Source organism: Chiloscyllium punctatum, chromosome 11 (genome assembly GCF_047496795.1).
Source record: "Chiloscyllium punctatum isolate Juve2018m chromosome 11, sChiPun1.3, whole genome shotgun sequence".
NCBI classification, from domain to species: Eukaryota; Metazoa; Chordata; class Chondrichthyes; order Orectolobiformes; family Hemiscylliidae; genus Chiloscyllium; species Chiloscyllium punctatum.
The window spans coordinates 36,360,820-36,386,051 of record NC_092749.1 but is presented as its reverse complement, the minus strand read 5'-3'; the positions used below and the strand labels follow the sequence as shown (position 1 = coordinate 36,386,051).

At 40.3% G+C, this 25,232-nt stretch overlaps 2 protein-coding genes across 8 annotated transcripts in view; one reads left to right on the top strand and one right to left on the bottom strand.

The window, feature by feature from the left end:
* camkmt (calmodulin-lysine N-methyltransferase) overlaps positions 1-23,317 on the bottom strand; it is a 380,405-nt gene extending 357,088 nt beyond the window's left edge. Inside the window, exons 1-3 of one of the 3 annotated variants that reach the window (XM_072580636.1) lie at positions 22,844-23,317; positions 6,484-6,659; positions 5,175-5,239 (exon numbers count right to left, since the gene is read on the bottom strand). In XM_072580636.1, coding sequence (XP_072436737.1) covers positions 5,175-5,239; positions 6,484-6,659; positions 22,844-22,993 — 391 coding nt within the window. In that variant the 5' untranslated portion in view covers positions 22,994-23,317. The remainder of the gene's footprint in view (positions 1-5,174; positions 5,240-6,483; positions 6,660-22,843) is intronic. The other 2 variants (XM_072580635.1, XM_072580634.1) reach the window with 2 other exon arrangements.
* A 78-nt stretch (positions 23,318-23,395) lies between these two features.
* The window catches only part of prepl (prolyl endopeptidase like), a 60,558-nt gene continuing 58,721 nt past the window's right edge, over positions 23,396-25,232 (top strand). For all 5 annotated transcript variants that reach the window (XM_072580627.1, XM_072580628.1, XM_072580626.1 and 2 more), the window contains exon 1: positions 23,396-23,830. In XM_072580627.1, the coding sequence (XP_072436728.1) occupies positions 23,633-23,830 (198 nt within the window). In that variant the 5' untranslated portion in view covers positions 23,396-23,632. The remainder of the gene's footprint in view (positions 23,831-25,232) is intronic.

The following is a 25,232-nucleotide window of genomic DNA, read 5'->3' as shown; positions in this document are numbered from 1 at the left end:
TACCCCTGCACCTAACACTACGGGCAATTTAGCATGGCCAATTCACCTAACCTGCACATTTTTTGGACTGTGGGATGAAACCGGAGCACCCGGAGGAAACCCACACAGACACGGGGAGAATGTCCAAACTCCACACAGAGAGTCACCTGAGGTGAGAATTGAACCCAGGTCTCTGGCGCTGTGAGGCAGCAGTGCTAACCACTGTGCCACCGTACCACCCAAAAAGGCCTATTAAAGGAGTCCCAGGATTTTGATTCTACAACAGTGAAGAAATGGTGATAACAGTACAAGTCAGAATAGTGTGTGGCTTGGAGGGGAATTTGCAGGTGGTGGTGATGCCACACATCTATTGCCCTTGTTTTACTAGGTAGCAAATGACACAGGCTTAGAAGATGCTGATAGACGAACTTGGGTAAATTATTACAGTTCATCTTGTAAAAAATACACACTGCTGCCATTGTGTGTCAGTAGTGAAGCAAGTGAATGTTGTAAATGGTGGATGGGATGCCAATCAAACATACTGCTTTGTCCTGGATGATGCTGGTTTTTGACTGTTATTGGGTCTCCACCCATCCAATCAAGTGAAGAGTATTGCACCCCAGTCCTGACTCGTGCCTTGTAGATTATGGATAGTCTTTGGGATTATTCAATAAAGAGCTCTGAGCGTCTAGCCTGTTTCTGCAGCCAGAAGACTGGTTCAGTTCTGTTTCTGGTCAAGGAGAAATATTTAGATTCTGTCCTATTGGAGATAGTCATTGCTTGGCACAAATGCAACTTGCCACTTATCAGTACAGGCCTGCATGATGTCTGGTCTTGCTACCCATGAATACTGGCTGCTTTGGTATCTGAGGAATTGCAAGTGGCACTGGACATTGTACAATCATCAGCAAACATCCCAGTTCTGACCTTATTATTGAGAGGGAGGTCATTGATGAAGCAGCTGAAGGTGATTGGGTCTATAATACCTCCCTGACAGACTCCTGCCATAATGTTCTGGGATAGGTTATTGACCTCCAACAAACACAACCACCTTCCTTTACGCTAGGTACACTACTTAGCCATGGGGAATTTTGCTCTTGATTTCCATTGACTCCAGTATTGCAATATTACTGACTGCCAAATGCTGCCTTGATATCAAGACATTTACTCTCACCTCACCTCCGGAGTTCAGCCCTTTTAACCACATTTAGACCAAAACTGTATTGAGATATAGAGCTTAATGGCCCTTATGAAATCCAAACTAAGTGTCAATGAGCAGGTTATTGCTGAACAATTGCCATTGGACAGCATTATTGGTGACCTCTTCCATCATTTTATTGATGTTCGAGAGTAGCCTGATGTGATGTTAATTGGCAAGGGTGGATTTGTCCAGCTTTTTGTGTACAGGGATACCTGGGCAATTATCAACATGGTCAGGTAGATGCTAATATTAAGCTGTTCCAGTACAGCTACAACTTAGGTCACATCTTATTCTGAAGTTCAAATCCTCAGTATTATTGCAGGAATTTTGTCAGGGGCCACAGCTTTTGCAATGTCCCATGCCGTCGACCATTTCTTGATATCACAGGGTGTAAAACTAATTTAATGAAGCCCTCCACTTGTGAAGCTAGTGACCTCAAGAGAAGGTCAAGGTGAATCATCCATTTGACACTTCTAGCAAAAGATAGATGAAAATGCATCAGCCTTTTCTTTTGTTCATCAGGTAATAAGATTAAAGGTATTTGTGGAGCTTCCTCCTGTGCATCGCTATTCTATTGCCCACCACCATTCATGATTGGATGCAGTGCACTTCTTGGTTGGACAGGAGAATCACTTGGCCCTGTTTATTGCATGCTGCTTCCACTGTATTGTATATAAATAATCCTGTGTTATAGCTTCACCAAGTTAACACTTCATTTTGTTTTTACAGGTATGTCTGTACTGCTCCTTGCATGTCCTCATGCACTTTTGATTGAACCAAGGTTGGTCCCCTAGCTTGATGGTAATAGTAAAACAGGGGATATACCAGACCACAAGGTTACAGATGGTGGTTGTGCACAATTCTGCTGTTGCTAATGGATCACTTCATGGATGCCCAGTTTTGTGTTGCTAGATCTGTTCAATATCTATCCTATTTTTCACAGTGGTATACCACATATTGCAGTGAAGGGATCCTCAGTGTGAACACAGGACTTGATTTCCACAAGGACTGTGCTCCTACCATGCATGAATGCATCTGCTACAGGTAAATTGGCAAGGATATGGTCAAGTCGTTTTTTTCCCTCGTTTGTTTCCTTGCCATCTGCCACAGACCTGGTGAAGCAGCAATGTCCTTTAGGACTTGCCAGTACTAGTGCTACCAAGCCACATTTGATAATGGATTTTGAAGGTTCCATCCTTTATATGCACCCTTGTCACCCTTAGTGTTTTTTGGTGTTCAACGTGAAGGAGTACAGAGTGACGAGTTGACAGGTGCAGTAGATGGTAATCAGGAGTTTTCCTTGCCTAGGTTTCACGTGATGGCATGAGACTTCATGGTGTCCAGTGTCAATGTTGAGAAGTTCCAGAGCAACTTACTTTCAACTTTACATCAAAGTACTGCCAAATCTAGTGTGTCTGTCCCACTGTTAGTGTATTGGACGCTGTTTGTAAGTTATGATTCTGAGAGTATGAAAATATCAGGCTGTTGCTCAACAGTTCTCCCAATTCTAGCACTAGACCTGAAAGGAGGCCTTTGCAGGTATGATAGGACAGGTTTTATCATCATCTCCAATCGCACATCTCTGAACTCATCTGTATGTTCCAATTTTTGGCTCACCTGACCAGTCCATTGATATCTTCCTTCAACGTAAAACTGACATGATAAATTGGATAGATTTCACAGTCAAAGTCCACTCATGTCAGTTTCAGGAGGCCAATCTTTTGTCAGCATGTCTTTGCTGCAGCCCGATCACTGCTCATCTTGGGGTCACTGTTTGCTTTCCAAACCTCCCACTAGTAGCCCTCAATATATTCCCACAATGCCAACCAGAACATCAATTTTTGAATCATTTGCAAAATTCTTTATCATGCCTCCTACACACAATTCTAAATTATTAAAATGTATTTTGAATTTTTGCTTCCAAACTCTGACCCAATTTGCCCCTTTGCCTTAGTCCACATAGGTTTTTACTTTTCTGATAGCCTTAGGGCCTGACCAAACCCTTTGCACATTTGTAGTCTACATGAATTTTAGCTACAATCTCATCAGTCCTACTCGTTATCTCCTCAAATTTCAAGTCAGTCAATCCATGAACAAATCAAGACTGATTTTCTTTGATTAATAGTTGCCTTTCTAGATGATGATTATTACTATTCCTCAGACTATTTTTCAATACTTCCCCACCAAAATTAGGCTGATTGGCCTGCATTAGCACAGCCTATCCTTTCCTCGCTTTTTAAGCAACAGTACAATTTTAGCAATCCTCAATAACTCACTTCAAAGCACAGGGGACTGGAAAATGACCATTAAAATGTCTGCCATTTCCTCCTTTGTTTCTCTTAGCAGCATGAGATCTATTTCACATGTCTGACAATTATTCCACTTTCAAACCCCTTAATATTTCTTCACATGTTCTATTTACCAAATTCAGTATTTCACATTTTTCTCCTTTACCTCACCGTCAGCATCACTCCACGAAGAGAGACATAATAGTCCTTCTAAACTATGTGTTCACAAATGTTGCACAATTAAATATTAAAATCATGCATGTGCTAATGTTACTGCCACTCTAACCCACAAGCAAAGAACTGGTAGACTCCATCTCAACATAAAATTAATGGATGAGATTCAAGCCTGACATGATTAATTGGATAGATTTCACAGTCAAAGACCACTCATGTCAGTTTCAGGAGGCCAATCTTATATCAGCATCTGTCTTTGCTGCGATCAATGCTCATCTTGGGGTCACTGTTTGCTTTCCAAACCTTCCACTAGCAGCCCCTGTCACGCCTTTGCTCTCCTCCTCCCTCTCGCTGCCCCTGTATAGTTACATCAAACACTTGCATGCCAGAACGGCCAGTTCAGATGTAGACTAAAACACTAAATGCAACACTGTTGTCAAATATTCTACTTCCCATTTAGAGTATCATTTGTAATTCAGTACCATATATGTTTAACTTGTCGGCACACTGGTGTTGATGTTCATAGTCAGTAACTGAGCAACTGAGTTGCTATTAGCATAAATCTATTTTACAGGCAACTAAGAGCAAGCATTCAACAGATAAGTGCAGACTACTATGAAACCAGAACCGTGCACTAATTCAATGTCCAACCTAGTTGCTCTATCCTAATAAAGAAAATATAAATCATTGCTACGGACAGGAAAACTGCATCCTTCCCGGTAGTAAGCAGACAAGTCTGTTACTTTCCCATTCTCATTGGCCCCTACTGGCAGCCTCCCTCAATGTCTAATCACCTGTAGAATTGGACTTCCTGTCCTAAATAAACAAAACAAGTAGTTCACGTTGTTCAAAAAGGCAACAAACATCCTGTAGATCATTCAATCCAGATGTAGTTTTAGAGCCTTTGATATGACTCAGACTTGATTGATACATTTATAGTCCTAAAAACTAAATTACAAATTACAAAAATCTATTAATGTGCAAACATCATTTCAGTTAAACAGCTTAACCAGACGTCTTGTCCATCATACATCCCCAACAAAACAATTAATGCACTTGGTGACTATTCTTAAACCTAGATTGGTTTAAGATTTAAAAAGGTTTAAAAATTACACACACAGATAAACACAAAAATTACAACAATACATAAGAATTAGGCATAAAGAAAAACAAAATAAAATGTGCTGCATAATTATGAACTTAAAAGCTGCAAAGCAATCTTCCTTAAATAGTTTTATTAGCCAATGCCTGAAGCGATGTACTGGCGAAGTAACAGATCTAAACATTAACACATTAATGCTGGAACTGAATATATTGTTAAAGAGGCACTGCTTTATCAGTTTCTTTGGCAATGTTCTAGTTTGCCAAACATGTAATATAGCAGTTACAATCTGCATGACTCATGACATTCACTGTGGAAACATGAAATGACACATAGGTCGATGTCATACACAGTGCTTCTTTAAGAATTGTGTTATGCATATTTCCCTCAACATCACATCACAGTTGAACGTAAAATGAAATAAACTCACAGACATTTCCTGTGTTGTCAAAACTGGTGAGAACATCTTCAACATTCAGAGGGCCAACACTGTGTCTTAACAAAGTAAATGATTGTTAAGTACAAAATCTTCCCATGATGAAAGATTTTTTTTAAAGAAAAACAAGTCCCAATATGTATTTATCAATTATTACACAAACTGCATCACGCTGATTACAAATAAAAATTATATACATTTCAAATAAGATTTGATATTTTACCACAGTGAATAATCTCTGCAGAGTTTCTGGATAACAACTGGGAAACTCTAGATATCAGTCAATCTAAATCTATCAGAAGAACTAATGCAGATGGTTGGCAAGGGCAGGCCTGGGCTCAGCCACATTGCCCCCACAAAGAGCTTTCCAATTCTCATCAACGCTCATATGTGAATAAAGGGTGTAACTAAAGATGCAAGAATAAAATGTGGAGCAACAACATAAATTGGTACAGCGTCAACTACATTTATCAAACATATTTGGCATTATTGTGCCAAAAGTTCATACAAAAATGGAAGGCCTTTGGAATTAATTTATTGGGTGAACCAATTCTATTGTAAAAATTTTGTCCTGTACACAGAAGACATCTACACTGCACTTGGAATGATTAAAGGAAACAGTGTCAGAATTCTTAGATAAACAGGAGATAAATATTGGTTGGTAAATTGAAATAGATATGCTACATGAAGTCAAAAAGAAGAATACCTTAATGGCATCAAATGGAATAAACCAAGGTGAGACTATATACTTTGGCAATTTATTAACTTTGATTTCACAGATTTCACAATGTCAACAAGTTAGGTCTGCAGTAATCATTTGGGCATAAAAGCATTTTGCTGCAAGATCTTGTAATTTTAAAAAATACAATTAGCCTTTGGCTTTTGATTTTTTTGTTACCTTTCTAATGCAATTAGCAAGTCAGATAAATTTAAATGTCTCGTTGGTAGGGTGAACCATAAGCTATAGATTTGATTTTTATACTTGACAGCATAAGTTTCCTGATCCTGATTGGACTGGCCAGAAGACGCAAAGTGCTTTCCCAATGCAGATAATTCTAGCAATTAGTTAAAAGTTACAGGTGCTCAGGAGTAAGTTGCTGTCCTATCTATTATCCCTTACTGTGACCAGACAGAACCTGGTGTAGTGTACAAGCAAATAGTGAGGAAGTGATAGAAGAGACAATGTAAATTTCAAATTGGAAAGGCGAGGAAGAGGGGTAGAACCTCACAAAAACTAACATGAGCATTTTTGCAACCTAATATTACACATCAAATGAACAAGACATTTAATGCAATAGATTACCTTAAATACACCCTATACTGTGGATAGGGAATGCATGAGTATTCAACCCACATTTCATTATCAGAATCTGTCTCCAATTTCTTCAATACATTTGTCGAAAATATATTGAAAGTCAAACATCTTCTGATAGAAATCTGCGGCAGATTTTCTTGATCTATGCTCTTCTGTTTCAGCACCTGTTGAAAGAAGACATTGTTATTCCTACGAGTTCCTCCCATTTTTTGTTGTGATGAATCAAACAATGGTTCATAAAGGGTGGAGCTTACACCTTTATTAACTGCACAACTTATGCACACTTATAAGTTTCACGCAGACAGCCATCTTCCCAAAGATTTCATATTTCTCATATTGCGTCCACTCAATTCTGCACAGCTCTTGTCAGGAGACTGCAGAGTAGGAGACCTTTCACCCCTTTCAGTCTGCTCTACTATTAAATGAGATCATGGCTGATCTATATCCTATACTAGAACTCCATTTCATGATTTTAAGTATAATCAAAGATGCAAAATAATTAAACTCTAATCAATCTTCGTCTTGATGATTTCAATTGACAGAGTAGCCACAATGTTTTGACAGTAACTTGTATGAAGACTATGAAATTAAGTTTGGAGGGGGAGGGGTTTACTACACAACATTTACTAGACAACTGACAGCACAGAAAGGAACAGAATTTGAAATAACAATGATATTAGCCCATCAAGTTAGATCAAGACCCGTGTGGTAGACCAGGTGCTGGTGATTAAAAAAAATGGTAAACACCCCAAAACAGTTGAAGTAAGCAGGGAAGTCATAGAGTTAATGTGTAGGGCTGAAAAATCTGCAGAACCAGGACCAGTGGGGAACAAAGGGCCCAAGGGAGTTGTAGTTTTATACTGGATTGCACAGGCTGAAGTTGAGACTAAATTAAGGCCCAGAAATCAAATTTGACCACAGGCACAAAGTCTCACAGACATACCATAAGACCATAAGAAATAAAATTTAGAGCGAAACACAAATTGTGCAGGCCTTAAACTAAAAGGAGTGCATTGCAACCATGGGTAAATATGAAATATGACAGCCTGCAACTACAGCGTGGTAGGCAGCTGTTAACAAAGGAAATTTCCATTACAAACATTCACATATGTAATTCCAATTGAAAACGCTGGCATAAAACAATTGTTTTATAAATATTCCAGTGATATTTACGATACTTGGTTATCCCTCTCTGGCAACAGTCTGAGATTAGAGTGTTTGCAACCTTATCACATTTGACACCAAGATAAGCTGACAACATAGCTACACATTTACTAAGATCAACTTTTTCTGCTTCTGTCACATCCCTCAACACCACAATCTCAGTTATCTGCTGCTGAAACCCTCATTCTTGCCTTTCCTACCTCTACAGTCAATCATTCCAATATGCTGCTGATTGGTCTCCTATATTGTACCCTTTTTAAACTCTAGGGAATCAAAACTTTTGCTACTTGGGTCCTTATTCACACCAAGTTCCATCTACTTATCACCTGTGCTTGTTCGGCAAATTTCAAAATGCTTTGCTTGTTTCCAAATCTCTTCTTGGCCTTTCCCCTCACTACTTTAGTCATCTCTTCCAGTCCAACAGCCCCCCGAGATATCTCCTCTCATTTAATTCTAGCCTTCAGGGAATCCCTGTTTTTAAGCAATAGACCACATGTGGCTACACTTTCAACTCTCAAGGCCCTAAATACTGGAATATCATACAGAAAGTTCTTCACCTTTTTTCCTTCTTTTAAGATGCCCCTCAAAAAAAAATCTATCTCTGATCAAGCTTTTGGTTATCTGTTCAATATCACCTTACATGGTTAAGCATCTAATTTTACATTGGAATGCTCCAGTAAAGCACTTCAGGACTCTTTTATTGCAACTGCCACCAAGCCAGAGAGCTAACTACCCATCAAACCAGATAGCACAACATCGAAAAGGGGCTCTCAAAAAGAAATCTCTCAGAAGGCACTATCAAAAGATATCTTTTCCTGTAAAAAAAACTTGCAGTAAAAAGAAAGAAGACCACCTAGGAGAAGACAGCAGAGTCAGGAAGCAGAGGAAGGAAGGCTGAAGGAAGAGAAGACCATCTGTGTGGACTTTAAGAGAATAAGTGCTAATTTACTGTCATTATTAATTGTGTTGTGAAACAGCATTTTAATAGAATTGTGGTCAGCTAACAGATTGGGATTAGTTAAGAAAAAAGGGGGCCCAGATTTGTTCATAGTTTTGATTAGTGTTCACTGTTAGGGTGAAATAAATAAATTGTTACTTTTTATTTATACAGTGAAAATCAGGGATCTTCTTTCATTCACACATTTTTAAGATTACGAGGCAAGATGAGCTTTTCTGGGTGTTTGGTTTTAAATTGCAGAAGGGTTTGATCTCCCATGTTGTAACTCTTCTTAGGAAAATATTGTTTGTGTTGGTCAGTTGCGCAGTTTCAGTTTGGTAAGGGCAAGACAATCCTCGAGATATTTTGACCTGCTTGACTTGGAAAATGTATCTTACCACAAACTGGGGGTCCCTCCAGTTCAGTGTCACATACAGGTGTTTGGTAGAATTTCTGGACATCATTCAGAAAGCTATAAATGTTTTCTAAACTTTTATAGAATTTCTCTTCGGTGCTATTTACTAGTGTATCTACTAGTCATCACTACTTCACTTGCCCATTTGGATAAACCAATGTATAGTTCCAGCTGGTCTTTGTTGGTTACTGAATTACTTTCAAAGAATGCTATCTTAATACTTTGAAGGGAATTCTTTTGTTCTTGTGCTCATTCTGCTCTTTTTGCAATGGGGTATCTTTGGAGCAACTGCCCTAATCTGGAGTACCAGAATTTGCCTCCTCGTGGGAATCTCCCCGCTTTAAAACAAACTGTTCTTGGAACATGAACACTACTGGCAAAGTTGCATTTACTGCCCAGTCACTAGTTGCTCTGAAGTGGTGATTGTTAGGCCAATTTCTTGAACTCCCACTATAGTATTATGCAGCAAATTCAAGTTTGCTGAGTTAACAGCAATGAATGAATGGTAATCTCTCTCCAGTCAGGACTGAATGCAGTTTCCAGTGAGGTTTATTGGTGGCAGTTCCTGAAACAGTCGCTGCTACATTTTGCAGTACTGAGGGAGTTCTACAGTGTTGGACATATCAGCTTTGACGAAGCCTTATATTACTTCAATTAAAACTGGAGTTTTGATGGAAGATCAATACAGGCAAACTTATATTTTCATTTTCTCTACATTGATGTTGCCTGCTCTGTTTAGGATTTCCATCATTTTCCAGTTTTATTTCACACATCCAGTACTGTATTAGCAGTATTTTGATTTTGTATTTTCCTGACTCCCTGGCAACATCACTGAAAACAAAGCATTATCTGGGTTGTTTATCAGACCTTTATGAACATAAACTAACCACAATGTTTCCCTGAATGGAATTTTTTCAGATGTTCTTAATTTGCTGTGAAATACTTTGGGCGAAAAGTCACAGAATGTTACAAGTTCAGAGCTTGCCCAGGTGAGATTCACAATCTGGCTCTGATGGACTTAGGTACACCATCCAATGCAAACAGCAGCTAAAATCTTCCACAGGCATGGCACAGCCAGTGGTTATACAAATTACAAAAGCTTTGACTTTTACTCTTCTTGATCAGTTGGATGTCAGTCACATTCATTAACAGAACAGTGGCTCAGTGGTTAGCACTGCTGTCTCATAGCACCAAGGACCCAAGTTCCTTCCACCATCAGGCGACTGTCTGTGTGGAGTATGCACTTTCTCTGTGTCTGCGTGGGTTTCTGCCAGGTGCTCCAGTTTCCTTCCACATTCCAAAGAAGTGCAGGTTAGATGGATTGTTCATGCTAAATTGCCCATAGTATGCAGGCTTACAGGGGTAGGATAGAGAGGGTGGGATGGAGTGGGACATTCTTTGGAGGCTCTGTTTAGACTCGATGGGCTGAATAGCCTATTTCCATACTGCAGGGTTTCTTTTCTAGTCAAGCCTGCAGCACAGATTTTATGAAGCAACTGACATCCTGTTCCTTAAACAAGTTATCTGTTTTTTGATTGCCTTGCCTTTGAGGCAGCTTGCAAAGTTATAAAGTTTTACAGAGCAGTAGAATCTGGTCCAAAGCGTACTCTTATGTGGCTATAAGTTCCAACATAATTACACAACACACACAAAGGAAAAATTATTATATTCTCTGCATTCAGCTTATTTGGAACTTTCATCATAGGATTATTCCTAGTTGGAGTTTCAATGTCTGCTTTTCAAGATGTGTATCATGTCACAATTATTTGTCCAACAAATCTGGGTGACTGAGGGTTCATAATTGCCTTAGCAACAAGGTCAAAGAAAAGCACACCACTGACAAGTTAATGTGGTACTTCAAATGAATGAACAGATTGGCAGTATCCTCTAGAACAACCGGATTGAGGTGACAAAATCCATGCTAAGCTTAGCGAATTTTGAGAAGATTTATTTGTAGCTCAGGTTGAGGTTCTCGCTGAGCTAGAATGTTTGTTTTCAGATGTTTCATCACCACAGGAAATCAACCCAAGGAAACCTAAACACACAAATAAAAAGCAGGCCATACCACAAGTGCTTCACTGGAGGCTCACTGATGATGTTACTTAGTATGGTGACGAAACATCTGAAAATGAAACTTCCGGCTCAGTGAGCAAGCTTACATCATAATCTGCTGGAACAATGCATACTCCATTAGAATGGTGTCTTATTGAGGAACCCTATAAAAGGAAGAAATCAAGCTGTAGCAATTGGATCAACGTCAAGAATAGAGGTAGTTAGAGAAGGCTGTATAAGAAGATTTGCTTTTAACTGAAAGAGTTTATTGGGAAGATCTTATAGAGATGACATAATCTATCCATGAACAGCTGTAGATGGACAGAGACACCCAAAGGATTAAATAAATAACTTATTCAAAGTGTGGGCATAGGTAGATAAAGCCATTAAAAAGACCGTAGCAATAGGAATTTCACATATAGGGCATAGAGTATAAGTATACAGAAGTGATGCTGAATTCACCTAAAACATTGCTTAGGTCACAATACTGTGTACAGATTTGGCCAAATCAATTTTGAAAAACTATCAAAGCCTGCTGTAGATTCATCAAAAATTATGCCAGTTATGATAATTTCATAGAATATAATTTTTAAAATATTTCTACTATAGCAGAAATAGATAAAAATGAGATTCTTAAAAAATGATTTAGGTTTTTGGTATAGTGATCAAGAAACTAGTATTATGACTCTGACTGAGAAAATCAGGTCTGAGCCCATGTCTATTTAAAGTAGTTATAGCAGGTAATAGAGATCAGTGACTAGTTGTTCATTGAATAGCAACCTTCCTACACACTGCCATATGAAGATATCTGTTACAAATCATCATCCTGCATAAAGCCTTACTTGCTGCACCATCTTCTTTGAGGCTTGGCAGGCTTGTGTTTCTCAAGATATTATAGGCAGAGTGGCAAACCAGAAACATTCCCAATTTTGCCTGGACTTTTGCAACCACGTCCTTGCCCAAAAAATTATGAATATTATGTACAATTCAAAGGAGCAAAGAAATACCTCTTCAAATCCCAACCATGCAACTAGTATGTTGACACTAATAAACTGGGTGAACCTTAATTGAATTTCTATCTCTGAGAGAGATTGTTTATGTTTTCTAGCTCTTAATAAAACAGGTAACTATGGCGTTATTCTAACTGTCAACACAAAACAGGTGATAATTAAAGATAAAATTAGAAATTGCTGGAGAGACTTAGCATCTGTGGAAATAAGTGAGTTAATGTCTCAATTCCCTCTGCTTTCTCACACAGATGCTGCCAAACTTGTTGAATTTCTCCAGCAATTTCTGTTTCTGATCTTCAGAATCCGCAGTTCTTTGTTTTATGATAATTAAAGATTACCTACTTCAAAATGCAACAATTGAACTCAATTGCAATAAGGAAAGTCACAAGGAAATCAATACGTTTTCCGAAGGACACAATAGGTCTGTATTCAGAAATCTCATTCTCTACACAGACAGATTCACAAAGCTGAAGAACGCTGATGCATACTGGGAGATCCGGTACTCATACAGACTGTAACTACACCATCCAAATTCAGCTCAGAGTCAATTCTGAGAAAACAAAAGTTAGAACGCAGAATTTTTGGGACAGGTTTAGATCTTAAGTTACGAGGCATAATTTGATATGCAACAATGTGTCATTTTTTAAAAAAATCACTAAAACCTAAGACATTAGATTTTCAAATATTGAGAAACAAATGGCAGTATGATTATTTTTGAAAAAAAAGACTAATTCAGTTATAATTAACCATTTTATGTTCATATTTAATATCATGCCAGAGGTGTACTGACCACATTTTTATACATAAATTAGCTGTGAAAGGCAAAACAAAATTGTTAACTTAATAAATATTGACACAGATGACATCTCTTCAATAAACTCAAATTAAGCCTAATGAAAACTTATTTTCTTTGCAATAACTTAAATGAATATAAGAAGTACGCAACATACCCAGACTAATATTGATAAATACAGTACCTCAAAAGCAAACCTGCTATGCCCATTCAACTTATTCCATTAACAATTCCTATACACAATAACTGAGGTAACCAGTAAGGATTGTCCTTCTCACCCTCTCTTGCGCCTCAGGCATGGTGACCTCAGTTTAAACCATCACCATTTGTCTCTCTCTAATGAGAGAGCAACCTTGTGGTCTGGTAAGACTATGGTGATTTTACCTTTACATTCATATGTTTGACAGCATCTACAAGGTTGCCCCTCCAAGAGGTAGGGGTCACTAGGGCATAAACACACAGAAATATATCATTAAACAGTAAGTTCTTCTTTCAAGCCACATGCAGTCCTGATTTAGAAGAACACTACCAATCTTCCACTGTGCTTGGTAATGAAACTAACACTGCCTTCTTAATAGTATGGAGCATTTCAGATGGGTGGCACAGTGGTTAGCACTGCTGCCTCACAACACCAGAGACTCGGGTTCAATTCCCGCCTCAGGCAACTGTCTGTGTGAAGTTTGCACATTTTCCCTGTGTCTCCATGGGTTTCCTCCGGGTGCGCTGGTTTCCTCCCACAGTCCAAAAATGTGCAGGTTAGGTGAATTGGCCATGCTAAATTGCCCATAGTGTTAGGTGAAGGGGTAAATGTAGGGGAATGGGTCTGGGTGGGGTTGCTCTTCAGAGGGTTGGTGTGGACTAATTGGGCTGAAGGACCTGTTTCCACACTGCAAGTAATCTTAAAAAAAAATTCACTCGCAACAAAATGGACTGCAGCAGTTCAAGAAGACAGCTGACCACCACTTGGACACAAGGGCTGTTAAAGATGGGCAAGAAATACTGGCCAGTCCATTGCATGAAAGAACAAAACCAGAGTAGAGCAAATTAACACTGGCAGTAGATATTGTAAATGTGACCATGTCTCAACAATAATCACAACAACTTTTATCTTCATGGTGTCTTGAATACAGCCTATAATTCGGCAGAAATATAATCAGTTAAAAATCGACACCAAACCATGAATTGGTCAGAATTGGAGCAACATAATTTTCAAAGGATTAAAATCATAGGGCAGTATTTAATGGAGTAAATGAGTCACTTGCCCACCAGCACTCTGCGTGTTGTCTCTTTTGGGGAAGATCCACCACATTATGCACCAATTAGACATTTAAGTGAGCAGCTGCGAGCCCTTGCCAAGATCTAGAATGTCAGGAGGTAAAAGTCTTGCCTGGCAGTCAATGAACAGGGTTGTCTCCACCAATCCCATTCAATTGGAATACCAACCACCCAAACATAGGTGAGTGATGGTGGGAAGAATCGATTGTAAGAGATTTAATAGCAGAATACTTGGAAAATGGTGACAGGTTTGGACAGAGTCAGGATTGATTTATAAAGGAAACTCATGCTTGACGATCAACTCACGCAAATTTTTTTGAAAATGTAACTAGAACAATTGAGAAGATGAAGCCAGTAAATGTGATTTACTTTGACTTTCATAAGGCTTTTGATAAGGTCCCACGGAAGAGTCTAGCATGCAACATGGGATTTGGGATAGTGTACTGATGTGGATAGAGAACTGGTTGGCAGACAGGAAAAAAAAAGAGAAGGAATAAATCTGATATTTTGAATAGTAGCCAGTGACTGGTGGGGGAACCAAGGATCAGTGTGCACCCCATATATTAATGATCTAGATGAGGCAACTTAAATGTGATACCTCCAAGTTTGCAGGTACACAAAGCAGAGTGGGAGGGTGAATATTGAGGAAGATGCAGAGATGCAATGTGACTTTGACAAGCTGAGTGCATGACAGATGACATATAATGTGGAGAAATGTGAGGTCATCCACATTGTTCGCAAAAAATGGCAATAGATCGGGAAAGTGAGAAACCTGGGTGTCCTTGAACATCAGTCACTGGAAGTAACCATGCAGGTGCATTAGGCAGTGAAGGCACAAGGTATGTTGCCTTCATCAGAAGGGAATTCAAGTACAAGAGCACAAATGCCTTGCTAGAGTTGTATAGGACCTTGGTGAGACTACACCTGAAGTACTGTGTACAGTCTTGGTCACCTCCCTAAGAAAGGATGGTGTGGCTATGCTTTCATAGCTGCAACATCTTCTTTAGGTTAGGCAACAAAGGTATACCAGACTGATTCCTGGAATGGCAGGACTGGTGTACGGAGAGAGACTAGATTGGTCAAGAGTTCACTGGAGTTTAGAAGAAGTGGGCAGAGCAATCTATCGAAACCTATAAAATTCTAACAGGACTAATCAGAGTAAATACAAAAAGGACATTTTAAATGACTGGGGAGTCCAGAACCAGAGGTCACAGTTTAAGGCTGTGGGGTAGGCCATTCAAAACAGTGATAGGAGAAATATCTTTGCCCAGAGAATGGTAAGCCTGTGAGATACTCTCCCATAGCAAGCAGTTTTAGCCATTGAATATTTTCACAACATTACACATGGTTCTTAGGGCTAAAGGATAGAGAGAAGGAACAGGGTACAGATTTGTATTATCAGCCACTGTCATGTTGAATGGCAGAACAGGCTCCAAAGGTCAAATGACCTACTCTTGCTCCTTTTTGTTCTGTTTCTATGTCAAACTGTGTTCACAATGTTATGGCCGTAAAGGGTGGGGTCACTCGAAAGGGCAGGAGAGGAACTCTCAGCACCATCATACATCCCTAGCCCTTCACATCCCCTCCCTTGTATGCATAGAGTCATAGATACGTACAACACAGAAACAAACCTTTCATTGCAACTCATCCATGCTGACCAGACATCCAAAATAAATCTTGTCCCATTTGCCAGCATTTGGTCCACATTCCTCTAAACACTTCCTATTCATAGGCTCATCCAGATGCCTTTTAAATGTTGTTTAGGCCAGCCTCCACCACTTCTCTGGCAGCTCATTCCATATACACAGCACTCTCTGTGAAAATGTTTTCTCTTAGGTCCTTTTTAAAGCTTTCCCCTCTCACCTTAAACCTATGCCCTCGAGTTTTGATCTCCCCTACCCCTGGGAAAAGACCTTGTACATTTACCCTATCCATGCCCTTCATTGTTTTATAAACCTCTATAAGGCCACCTCTCAGCTTCCAATACTCCAGGGAAAATAATCCCAGTCTATTTAGCCTCTCACAAATCTCAAACCCTCCAACCCTGGCAACATCCTATGAAATATTTTCCGAACACTTTCAAATCTCACAACAGCCAGAATAGACCAGAATTGCACACAGTATTCTAACAGTGGTCCAACAAACATCCTATACAGCTGCAACATGACCTCCCAACTCTCCCACTGCAACTACTCTATGCTACTTTCTCCCCACCCCCACCCTCCTCTAGCTTGTCTCTCCACGCTTCAGGCTCCCTGCCTTTATTCCTGATGAAGGGCTTTTGCCCAAAACGTCGATTTTACTGCTCCTCGAATGCTGCCTGAACTGCTGTGCTCTTCCAGCACCACTAATCTAGAATCTGGTTCCCAGTATCTCCAGTCATTATTTTTACCTAGTTGATTTTAACCCTACTGCGAATCCTCTTGCAAAGATGCCTGCCTTGAAGAAGTTTTCCTCCTCTCTCTACAAGAATCTCAGGGAGTCCCTCTCCCACTGCAACTACTCTATGCTACTTTCTCCCCACCCTCACCCTCCTCTAGCTTATCTCTCCATGCTTCAGGCTCTCTGCCTTTATTCCTGATGGAGGGCTTTTGCCCGAAATGTCGATTTTACTGATCCTCGGATGCTGCCTGAACTGCTGTGCTCTTCCAGCACCACTAATCCAGAATCTTATACTCAATACACTAACCATTAAGGCAAGCATATCAAACACTTTCGCCACTATCTAATCGACCAGTGACACTACTTTCAAAGAACTATGAACCTGCAATCCAAGGCCTCTTTGTTCAGCAACACTACCCAGGACCTTACCATTAAGTGTATAAGTCCTGCCTAATTTGCCTTTCCAAATGCAGAATCTCACATTTATCAAAATTAAACTCCACCTGCCACTCCTCAGCCCATTGGTCCATCTGTCCAAGGTCCCGTTGCATAATAGAGTGAATACCAGCTGTGATAGGATAAGGCTCTTCAGTGTAATTTCATTCTTCACTGAAGGGGCTCAGTCGGTAGTTGGGCAGGAAGGCTGTTTATTCCCATCCCATAATCAGGGTGGAGGCCAAAAGAAACATGTACACACCTACCACTCAGCCACCAATTAAATGCTCATGTTATAAGGAAAGCCCAATAAATTCCACCCTTAAATCCTTATATCACAGGAAGTCAATTAGTCTATGAAATTCTTACCAAATCTTTGGACAGTTCAGCAGTTGGGTCCTATACCAAACCTTTATCTCCTTTACCTTGCAAATGAGTTCTTGATGTTTGCCTAATGACCTTTTAAAATTTCTATGGAATCTGGTTCCTAAGGAATCAGATTTTTATGTAAGACCTTCTAAATTATAACAAAGCACTGTGTGAAAATGCTCCAAGTTCCCCTTCTAATTTTTTGCCAGTTAATTCAAGTTTATTACCTCTGTTAACTGACCCAGATGCCAAAGTAAGCAAGCTATTCATCCCATCAAACCTGCCCTACCATTCAGCATCATGGCTGACCACCTCCTAATGCTACATTCCCACATTATTGCTATACCACTTCACATCATTAGTCTCCAGCTGACTGGAGTCACAAAGTGCACAAAAGAAAGATGGTTGTGGTTATTGAAGGTCAGTCATATCAGTTCCAGAACATCTCTGCAAGAGTTCCTTAAGGTAGTATCCCAAAACCCAACTATTTTTAGCTAGTTCTTCAGCTGGTTCATCAGTTTCCCTCCTCCTCTCTTTCATTAAGGTAAGAAGTGGGGGGATGTTCACTGATGGTTGCATAATGTTCATGACAACAAATGACTCTCTATATATTGAAGCAATCCATGTCCAAATGCAACTAGACCTGCACAATATCCAGGCTTGGGCTTACAGATTCCAAGTAATATTCACACCACACTAGTACCAGAGAATCAACATCTCCAACAAGAGAAAGATTCCAACCTGAAATGTCAATTGTCTTGCTCCTCTGATGTTGCTTGACCTGCTGTGCTTTTTCCAGATCCATAACTTCACTGACTCATTCAACGGCTTTGCCATCACTTTCAACATCTCAGTGTTTGCCATTGACCAGAAGTTGGACTAGACTAGCCATATTAATAATGTGGCTCTAAGAGCAGGTAAGAGACTAGGAAGCCTAAAGCAAGCAACTCACCTCCTCACTTCCCAAAACCTGTCAATCATCTTCAAGGCACAAGACAGAAGTGTAATGAAATATCCCCAACTTGCCTGAATGACTACAACTTCAATACCATTCAAAAAGCTTGATACTATCCAGACCTAAGTGGCCCGCACGGCTCACTAAATTGTTTGTGGATGCAATACCACTTCACCACTTGCACACAGTGACAGCAGTGTGGACCATCTAAAAAGGTGCACTGCAGCATTTCTCCAATGCTCCATCAATTAAATCTTCCAAAATCCTGAACTTGTCTACCAAGGACGAGTACAGCAGGCGTATAGCAACACAACCACCTGCAAAATCCCTTGCAAGTCGGAGAATATCCTGACTTGAAACTATATTGCCATCACTCACCACTCCCTTTCTAAATGCACAGTGGGTGCACTTAGGCCACAAGGACAGCAGTGGTTCAAGAAGGTAGCTCACAAGCACTTTCTTCAAAGCACTAAAGGATGGTCTAATTAGCAATGATCACATCCTTTGAACAAATTTTAAGATGTCTTAGCCTTTATTCATTCTTAATGGAATGCTCTAGGGAGAGGAATACTAGTTGATTCAGGTGTTCTGCATAACTAAAGTTTCTTATCCCTGGCATCTTTGTTGATCTTATCTCCAAGCATTTGCTGTCCCTTCTAAGTGTCTAGAATTGCACATAATACTGAGCTTTAATGAGTGATGTGGATTTCCTACGTTTTGCATTTAATGTGCCTATATAGAGTCAAATACTTCATAAGCCTTCTTATACCCCTTATCAATTGATATACCACCTTCAAAAATTTGTGAACATACTCCTGCCCTTATATCACTTTCAAAATAGTATCTTTAGGTTATGGTGTCTCTTCATTTTGTTTCTTGCAAAGTGGGCTTCTTTACACTTAGCTGCATTAATTTTCATCTGCAGTACCTGCCCATTCTACCAATCTGTCTGTGACCCTGTGGAATGTTTGATTATCCTGGCCCCCTTTTTTTCTATAATCCTCAACTCCAAAACTCTACTGCATATACCAGCTCAGTTGCATAAGAAAGATAATAATCTCAACACAGACCCTGGGTGACGGCACTGGTTATTTCAGTCCAATTACAGTTTGTCACCATGGCTCACTACCAGCATTATCAGGTAATTACATAACTAAGTTCCAACCATCCCTTTAATTCATAATGCTTCTCCTCTGAAAAACTTTTTGACAGAAAGACAAGGTCGAAAATAAATCTAAATATATGATGAAAATGTTAATCTTGAGGAACCATGAAGCAAAATATGACAGCAAAGGTGAGTCATATAGTCATAGAGATGTACAGCATGGAAACAGACTCTTCAGTCCATGCCGACCAGATATCCTAACTGAATCTAGTCCCATTGGTCAGCACTTGGCCCATATCCCTCTAAACCCTTTTTACTCATATAAAGGCCAGATGCCTTTTCATAGGTTCATAGAATCATTGTGCCATCCTCCACCACATCCTCCTGCAGCTCATTCCAGACATGTACCACCCGCTGTGTGAAAATGTTGCTCCTTAAGTCCCTTTTGTATTTTCCCCTCTTACCCTAAACCAATACCCTCTAGTTCTGGACTCCCCCACCCCTCAGAATAGACGTCGTCTATGTATCCTATCCATGTCCCTCCTGATGTTATAAACCTCTAGAAGGTCACCCTTCAGCCTCCAACACTCCAGGGAAAACAGCCCCAGCCTATTCAGCCTCTCCCTAAAGCTCAAATCCTCCAAGCATGGCAACATCCTTGTCAATCTTTTTAAACCCTTTCAAGTTTCACAACATCCTTCCAATAGGAAGGAGACCAGAACTGCACGCAATATTCCAAAAGTGATCCAACCAATGCAATGAAGGATCGGAAATAAGCAGCAGAAAACCCAAGAGTCCAATCTTCTAGAGTTTCAGGGTGGAAAACCAGCTATGTGACTATTGGAATTCTGGAAAGCTCTGAGGAAGGGTCACTGGACCCAAAACATTAACTCTGATTTCTCTTCACAGATGCTGCTAGATCTGCTGAGATTTTCCAGCAACTTTTGCTTTTGTTTCTGATTTACAGCATCTGCAGTTCTTTTGGTTTTTATTGACTATAGGAATTGTTGTGATTGGAGCTAGCAATGGTTTCAGCAGCAAGTCGCCTAAGATTGGGCATAATCTAGTGGTGTCAAACAGGCAGAACTAGGTAGCGTTTGTGATGGAGGGAATTTAGTGTTAGAAGCTCAGCTGACTGAAAAAGGACACAAAGGGTACAAAAACTCTTGTTCAACCGGACACAGTGGTTGGGTATGGTATGGATTTAGCAGCCATGATAGAGATGATGTGGTAAAAACTGCAGGTGAACTTTCTGGTCTTCTCAGTACTAAACTAGACAAAACCGAGGCAGGATTGGATGTCAGAAAAGCAAATTGATAATAGGGTTCTTTTTCAGGTTGGTGACCTGTAACCAATGAGGTTCCACAGGGATTGGTGGGACTACAGCTGTTTATTTATAAATGACTTAGAGGAAGAAAGTGAATGTATTGCAGCCAAATACTCTGGCCAAAGATGACACAAAAATAAGCAGAAAGGCAAGGTACAAGAGGGATACAACCGGTTTACAAAGAGATATTATATGTTAACTAAGTAGGCAAAAAATTGGCAAATGCAGTATAATGTGGGAAAATGTGACGTTGTTCATTTAGAAGGGAGAACAATAGAGCACAATGTTATTTAAATGAAGATAGTGAGGACTGCAGATGCTGGAAAGTCAGAGTGGAGCTAGAGAAAGCACAGCAGGTCAAGTAGCATCAGAGAAACAGAGGAGTCGACTTTTCAGGTCAGAACCTTCCATCAGGACTGATTTAAATGGATAAAAATTGCAGAAAGGGATCTGGGGGTACATACGTGTGCACAAAATGCAATAAAACACTCAGGTGCAACAAAAATTAGGAAAGCTAATGGAGTGTTGGCCCTTTTTTCAAGGAGGAGAAAGTGAGGACTGCAGATGCTGGAGATCAGATCTGAAAAATGTGTTGCTGGAAAAGCGCAGCAGGTCAGGCAGCATCCAAGGAGCAGAAGAATCGACGTTTCGGGCATAAGCCCTTCTTCAAGAAGGCCTTCCTAAAGAAGGGCTTATGCCCGATATGTCGATTCTCCTGCTCCTTGGATGCTACCTGACCTGCTGCGCTTTTCCACCTACACATTTTTCAGCCCTTATTTGAAGGAGACTAGAGTACAAAAATCGGGAAGTCTTACTGCATTTGTACAAGGTGCTGACGTAACAACATTTAGAGTGGCGTGAGCAGTTTTGGTCTTCTTATTTGAGAAAACACATCATTGCATTGATGACAATTCAAAGAAGATTTACTGGGTTGATCCCTGGTATGAAGGGTTTATCTAATGAGAAAAGATTAAACAGATTGGGTCTCTATTCACTGGCGTTCAGAAGAATTAGAAGTGCTGTCATTGAAATATATAGAATTCTTAAAGGGCTTAAAAGGGTAAATGCTGAGAGAATGTTTCCCCTCATGGGGGAGTAGTGGAATAGAATGCACAATCTCAGAACAAAGGGGCACCAATTTAAGACTGAGATGAGGAGGGATTTCTTCTCTCAGAAGGTTGAGTGTCTCCTGCCACAGAGAGCTGTGGGGGCAGAATCCTTGTTGAGATCTAAGGCTGAGGTAGCTGGATTCTTGATCAGGAGGGAAATCAAGGATTACGGGAAAAATGCAGGAAAATGACACAACAAATGTCATATTGGCCATGAACCTATTGAATGGCAGAGCAGGTTCAAGGGCCAAATGGCAGGGTCTTGTTCCTTTTGTTAATGGTCTTTACATAGAGAAAATGAAGGGGTCATGAAATGTGGTGGAGAGGTAGAGTTTGGTCTCCTCAGTGTACATGTGATACTATTCCTATAGCTTTATATGATAAAAGGGACAGTAGACAGATGAGGCAAAGGAAGTAGTCACATGGATGCCTGATGAAGAGCTTTTGCCCTAAACGTCGATTTCCCTGCTCCTCGGATGCTGCCTGAACTGCTGTGCTTTTCCAGCACCACTCTGATCTAGAAACACATTTGTGAAGTGGCAACTTATTCAAGCATTTGGTGAAGAAAGCAAAGTTGACGATGAAGTGATCATAGGCTCGGCAAAAGGATTGACTTTGTTTGTTTTCTGTCTGTAGAGCAGGTGTTGCCAGAAGTTTTCAGGAGTTGAGAGGACCTGAAGGAAATTTCAAATAAAATAACGGCAGAAACGAATGGCATTCTGTGCCATATATTAATCTAACTGCGCATAATTCTGAAGCAGGGACGAAAGTGTCTGATCACTTCACTTCAATCCAATTTCACTTGAAGTTGACACTTGGTATTGACACCTTGTATGCCATGTCACACCACCGTGCCCAATTTACAACAGATTGGTGATCTACGATACAACACATATTGATAATGTGTAATTTACTATAAAAGAATAATGCAACATGTTTCTTTTTTTTCTCCCCAATCTATGCCATATGCCAAAAATACTAAACTCCATTAGCAGCACCTTCCCCAGGCTCACTCCTTACCCGCTGCAGCAGTTTCCAGCGGGATCTCGCCAGGCTGGGCTCCTCCAGGCTGAGCTGGACACTGGACGGTTGCTCACGCGCCCTCTCGTTTCCATAGCAGCCGGGTTCGGAGCCGGGCGCCGCGTTCTGATTCCCGGGGCCGCGTTCCATCCGCGCCACGAGAATCAACTGGTTCCCAGACTCTCAGAAAGAACAAAGTCTCTTTCTTAAACTACTGCTATTCCCTTTGAGTTATCTGCAGGACACGTGTTCACAGGGATGCATCTTAATGATTGTTTCACGCTCACAACGTTCTAGCCTTTTTTTAAATATCTTTCCCTCCCATAAAAGGCACCGAAAAATTACAAAGAGAAAACACAATGTGAATCGGGGGAAAGGGAGCAGGGGGAAAAAAAGTCACAGTCACGACCGGCTCTCGTGCATTTGTTTTACTTCCGGTTAGAAGGAACTAAAGACCAAAGCGATCGACATGGAGTTGAAATCGACTTGAAAGACGGTGGGGATTGGCTGGTGAGTGACGGGTGGGTGATTGATTTGTTGTGTCTCCTGGTTGCCGCCTGTTCCTGTCAGGACGGCTGGGCTGGCGGCAGCAGCAGCAAGGGGCCGTTCATGAGAGATTGATCCCTGTGTAACTCCTCCTTACTGTGGGCTAATTCAATAATCACTCTTTCTTCATCACGGGGGAGTTAAGACACTTTTGTCTGTTGCAGCATGCGTTTCGAAGGCAGTGATCTCCCCGTATGGCGTGTGCTGTGAACTCAGCGATTTCGTGGCTGGATCTTGACCAAAATGCACCGAGTGGTCGGCACTTTACAGAAAGTGAGGCTGGGCATTCATCGGTGCTGGCACATTACAGCGGCTCCGGGTGGTCTGTTCAGGAGCCGCTCCGGAACTCTCTCTGGTAGCCGGAGCTTCACCAACCTTCCGAGAAACTTTAAAAACTTAGAAATGGAAAAGAATAAGTCATGTCGAGAATTCATTGGTGAGGTGAGTACCGTCCATATTCATAGTCTTCAGGGTAATCCAAAGTGACCGTGATATATGTGGTTCAGTATAGATATAATTTCTTTAGTTTCTCGACAGAAGTGGACAGTTGACCCTCAAGTTTACTCAGCCACTCATTGAGATCATGACCGATGTTTGTATTTTGAATTCCACATCCCCATCTACCCCCCAGTAACCTTTCCAGTGTCCTGCCTAACAAATTTAATCCACTGCTTCCCTAAGAAAGCATTCAGTGACCCTGACCTCCATCATTTTCTGAGGCAGAGTTCCAAAAGTGTACAACCCTCTGGGAGCAAACAATAAAATCCCCTCGAGCTCTGTCCTGTTTGTAAAATCGCCAGTCCTGGTTCAGAATTTATTCACTACAACATTTCCTCGTTTGACAGCTAGTGATTGGGCAGTGCATGTAAGTAGAATTTGACATTTATCCCTAGGGGCAACTTCCATAATAAATGAGAACAATGAAACTGTAATTAAACTTGCCTGAAATTGTCTCCATCACTTGAATACTGGATTAGTGGTGCTGGAAGAGCACAGCAGTTCAGGCAGCATCCAACGAGCAGCGAAATCGACGTTTCGGGCAAAAGCCCTTCATCAGGAATAAAGGCAGTGAGCCTGAAGCGTGGAGCATCACTTGAATGTCTACTTGAGTCTCAATACTAAACTAAACACAATTGTCCAGGTAATTTTAATCAGAAAACAGCTCTCTTAAATTGTTTTAGCTACATAGTTTTAACATTCTGTAGGTGCTGTAAATCTATACTAAAAACAATGAATTCTGGAAATCTCAGCACATCAGGCAGAATTTGTAAGGAGATAAACAGACTTAACTTTTCAGACCCTTGTCTTGTCATTAAAACTAAGAAATTAGAGATTTAACATTAGTACTGTAGACATCAAGTTGAGGATATTGAGTCAAGGGAAGGAAATGACAAAAGAAATGATTTGGAGTGGGAGTAACAAAATTATAAAAGATGATGGTTCAAAGCTAAGGAAGAATAGTAAAGGAATAAAAGATGGTTATGAAGGAGGTGTATATTTCCCTCTGAGAAAAGGGAGCAGTGACTTAAGATTTGAAATAGTTGAACTTTGTATTGAGGCAGTACATTGTAAGGTTTCTGATGGCAGGATGAGAGTACTTTTATTTTGAAATTGTGTTGACTTCATTGGAACAGTGTTGGTGAGTGAATAGAGAATGGTAAGAGTGGATGTAAAGTAGCAAATGACTCAATGTTACAGCTTGACTCTGAAGACAGCTGTTTAACAAACCCTGGTAACTCAAACTGTATTTGTTCTTTCTGATGTTTAACCTTCTGTTCCCTTTGGTCATTGCTCTATATTGATTGAATATCATGTTTTATCACTCCTTTATCATATTTTCAAA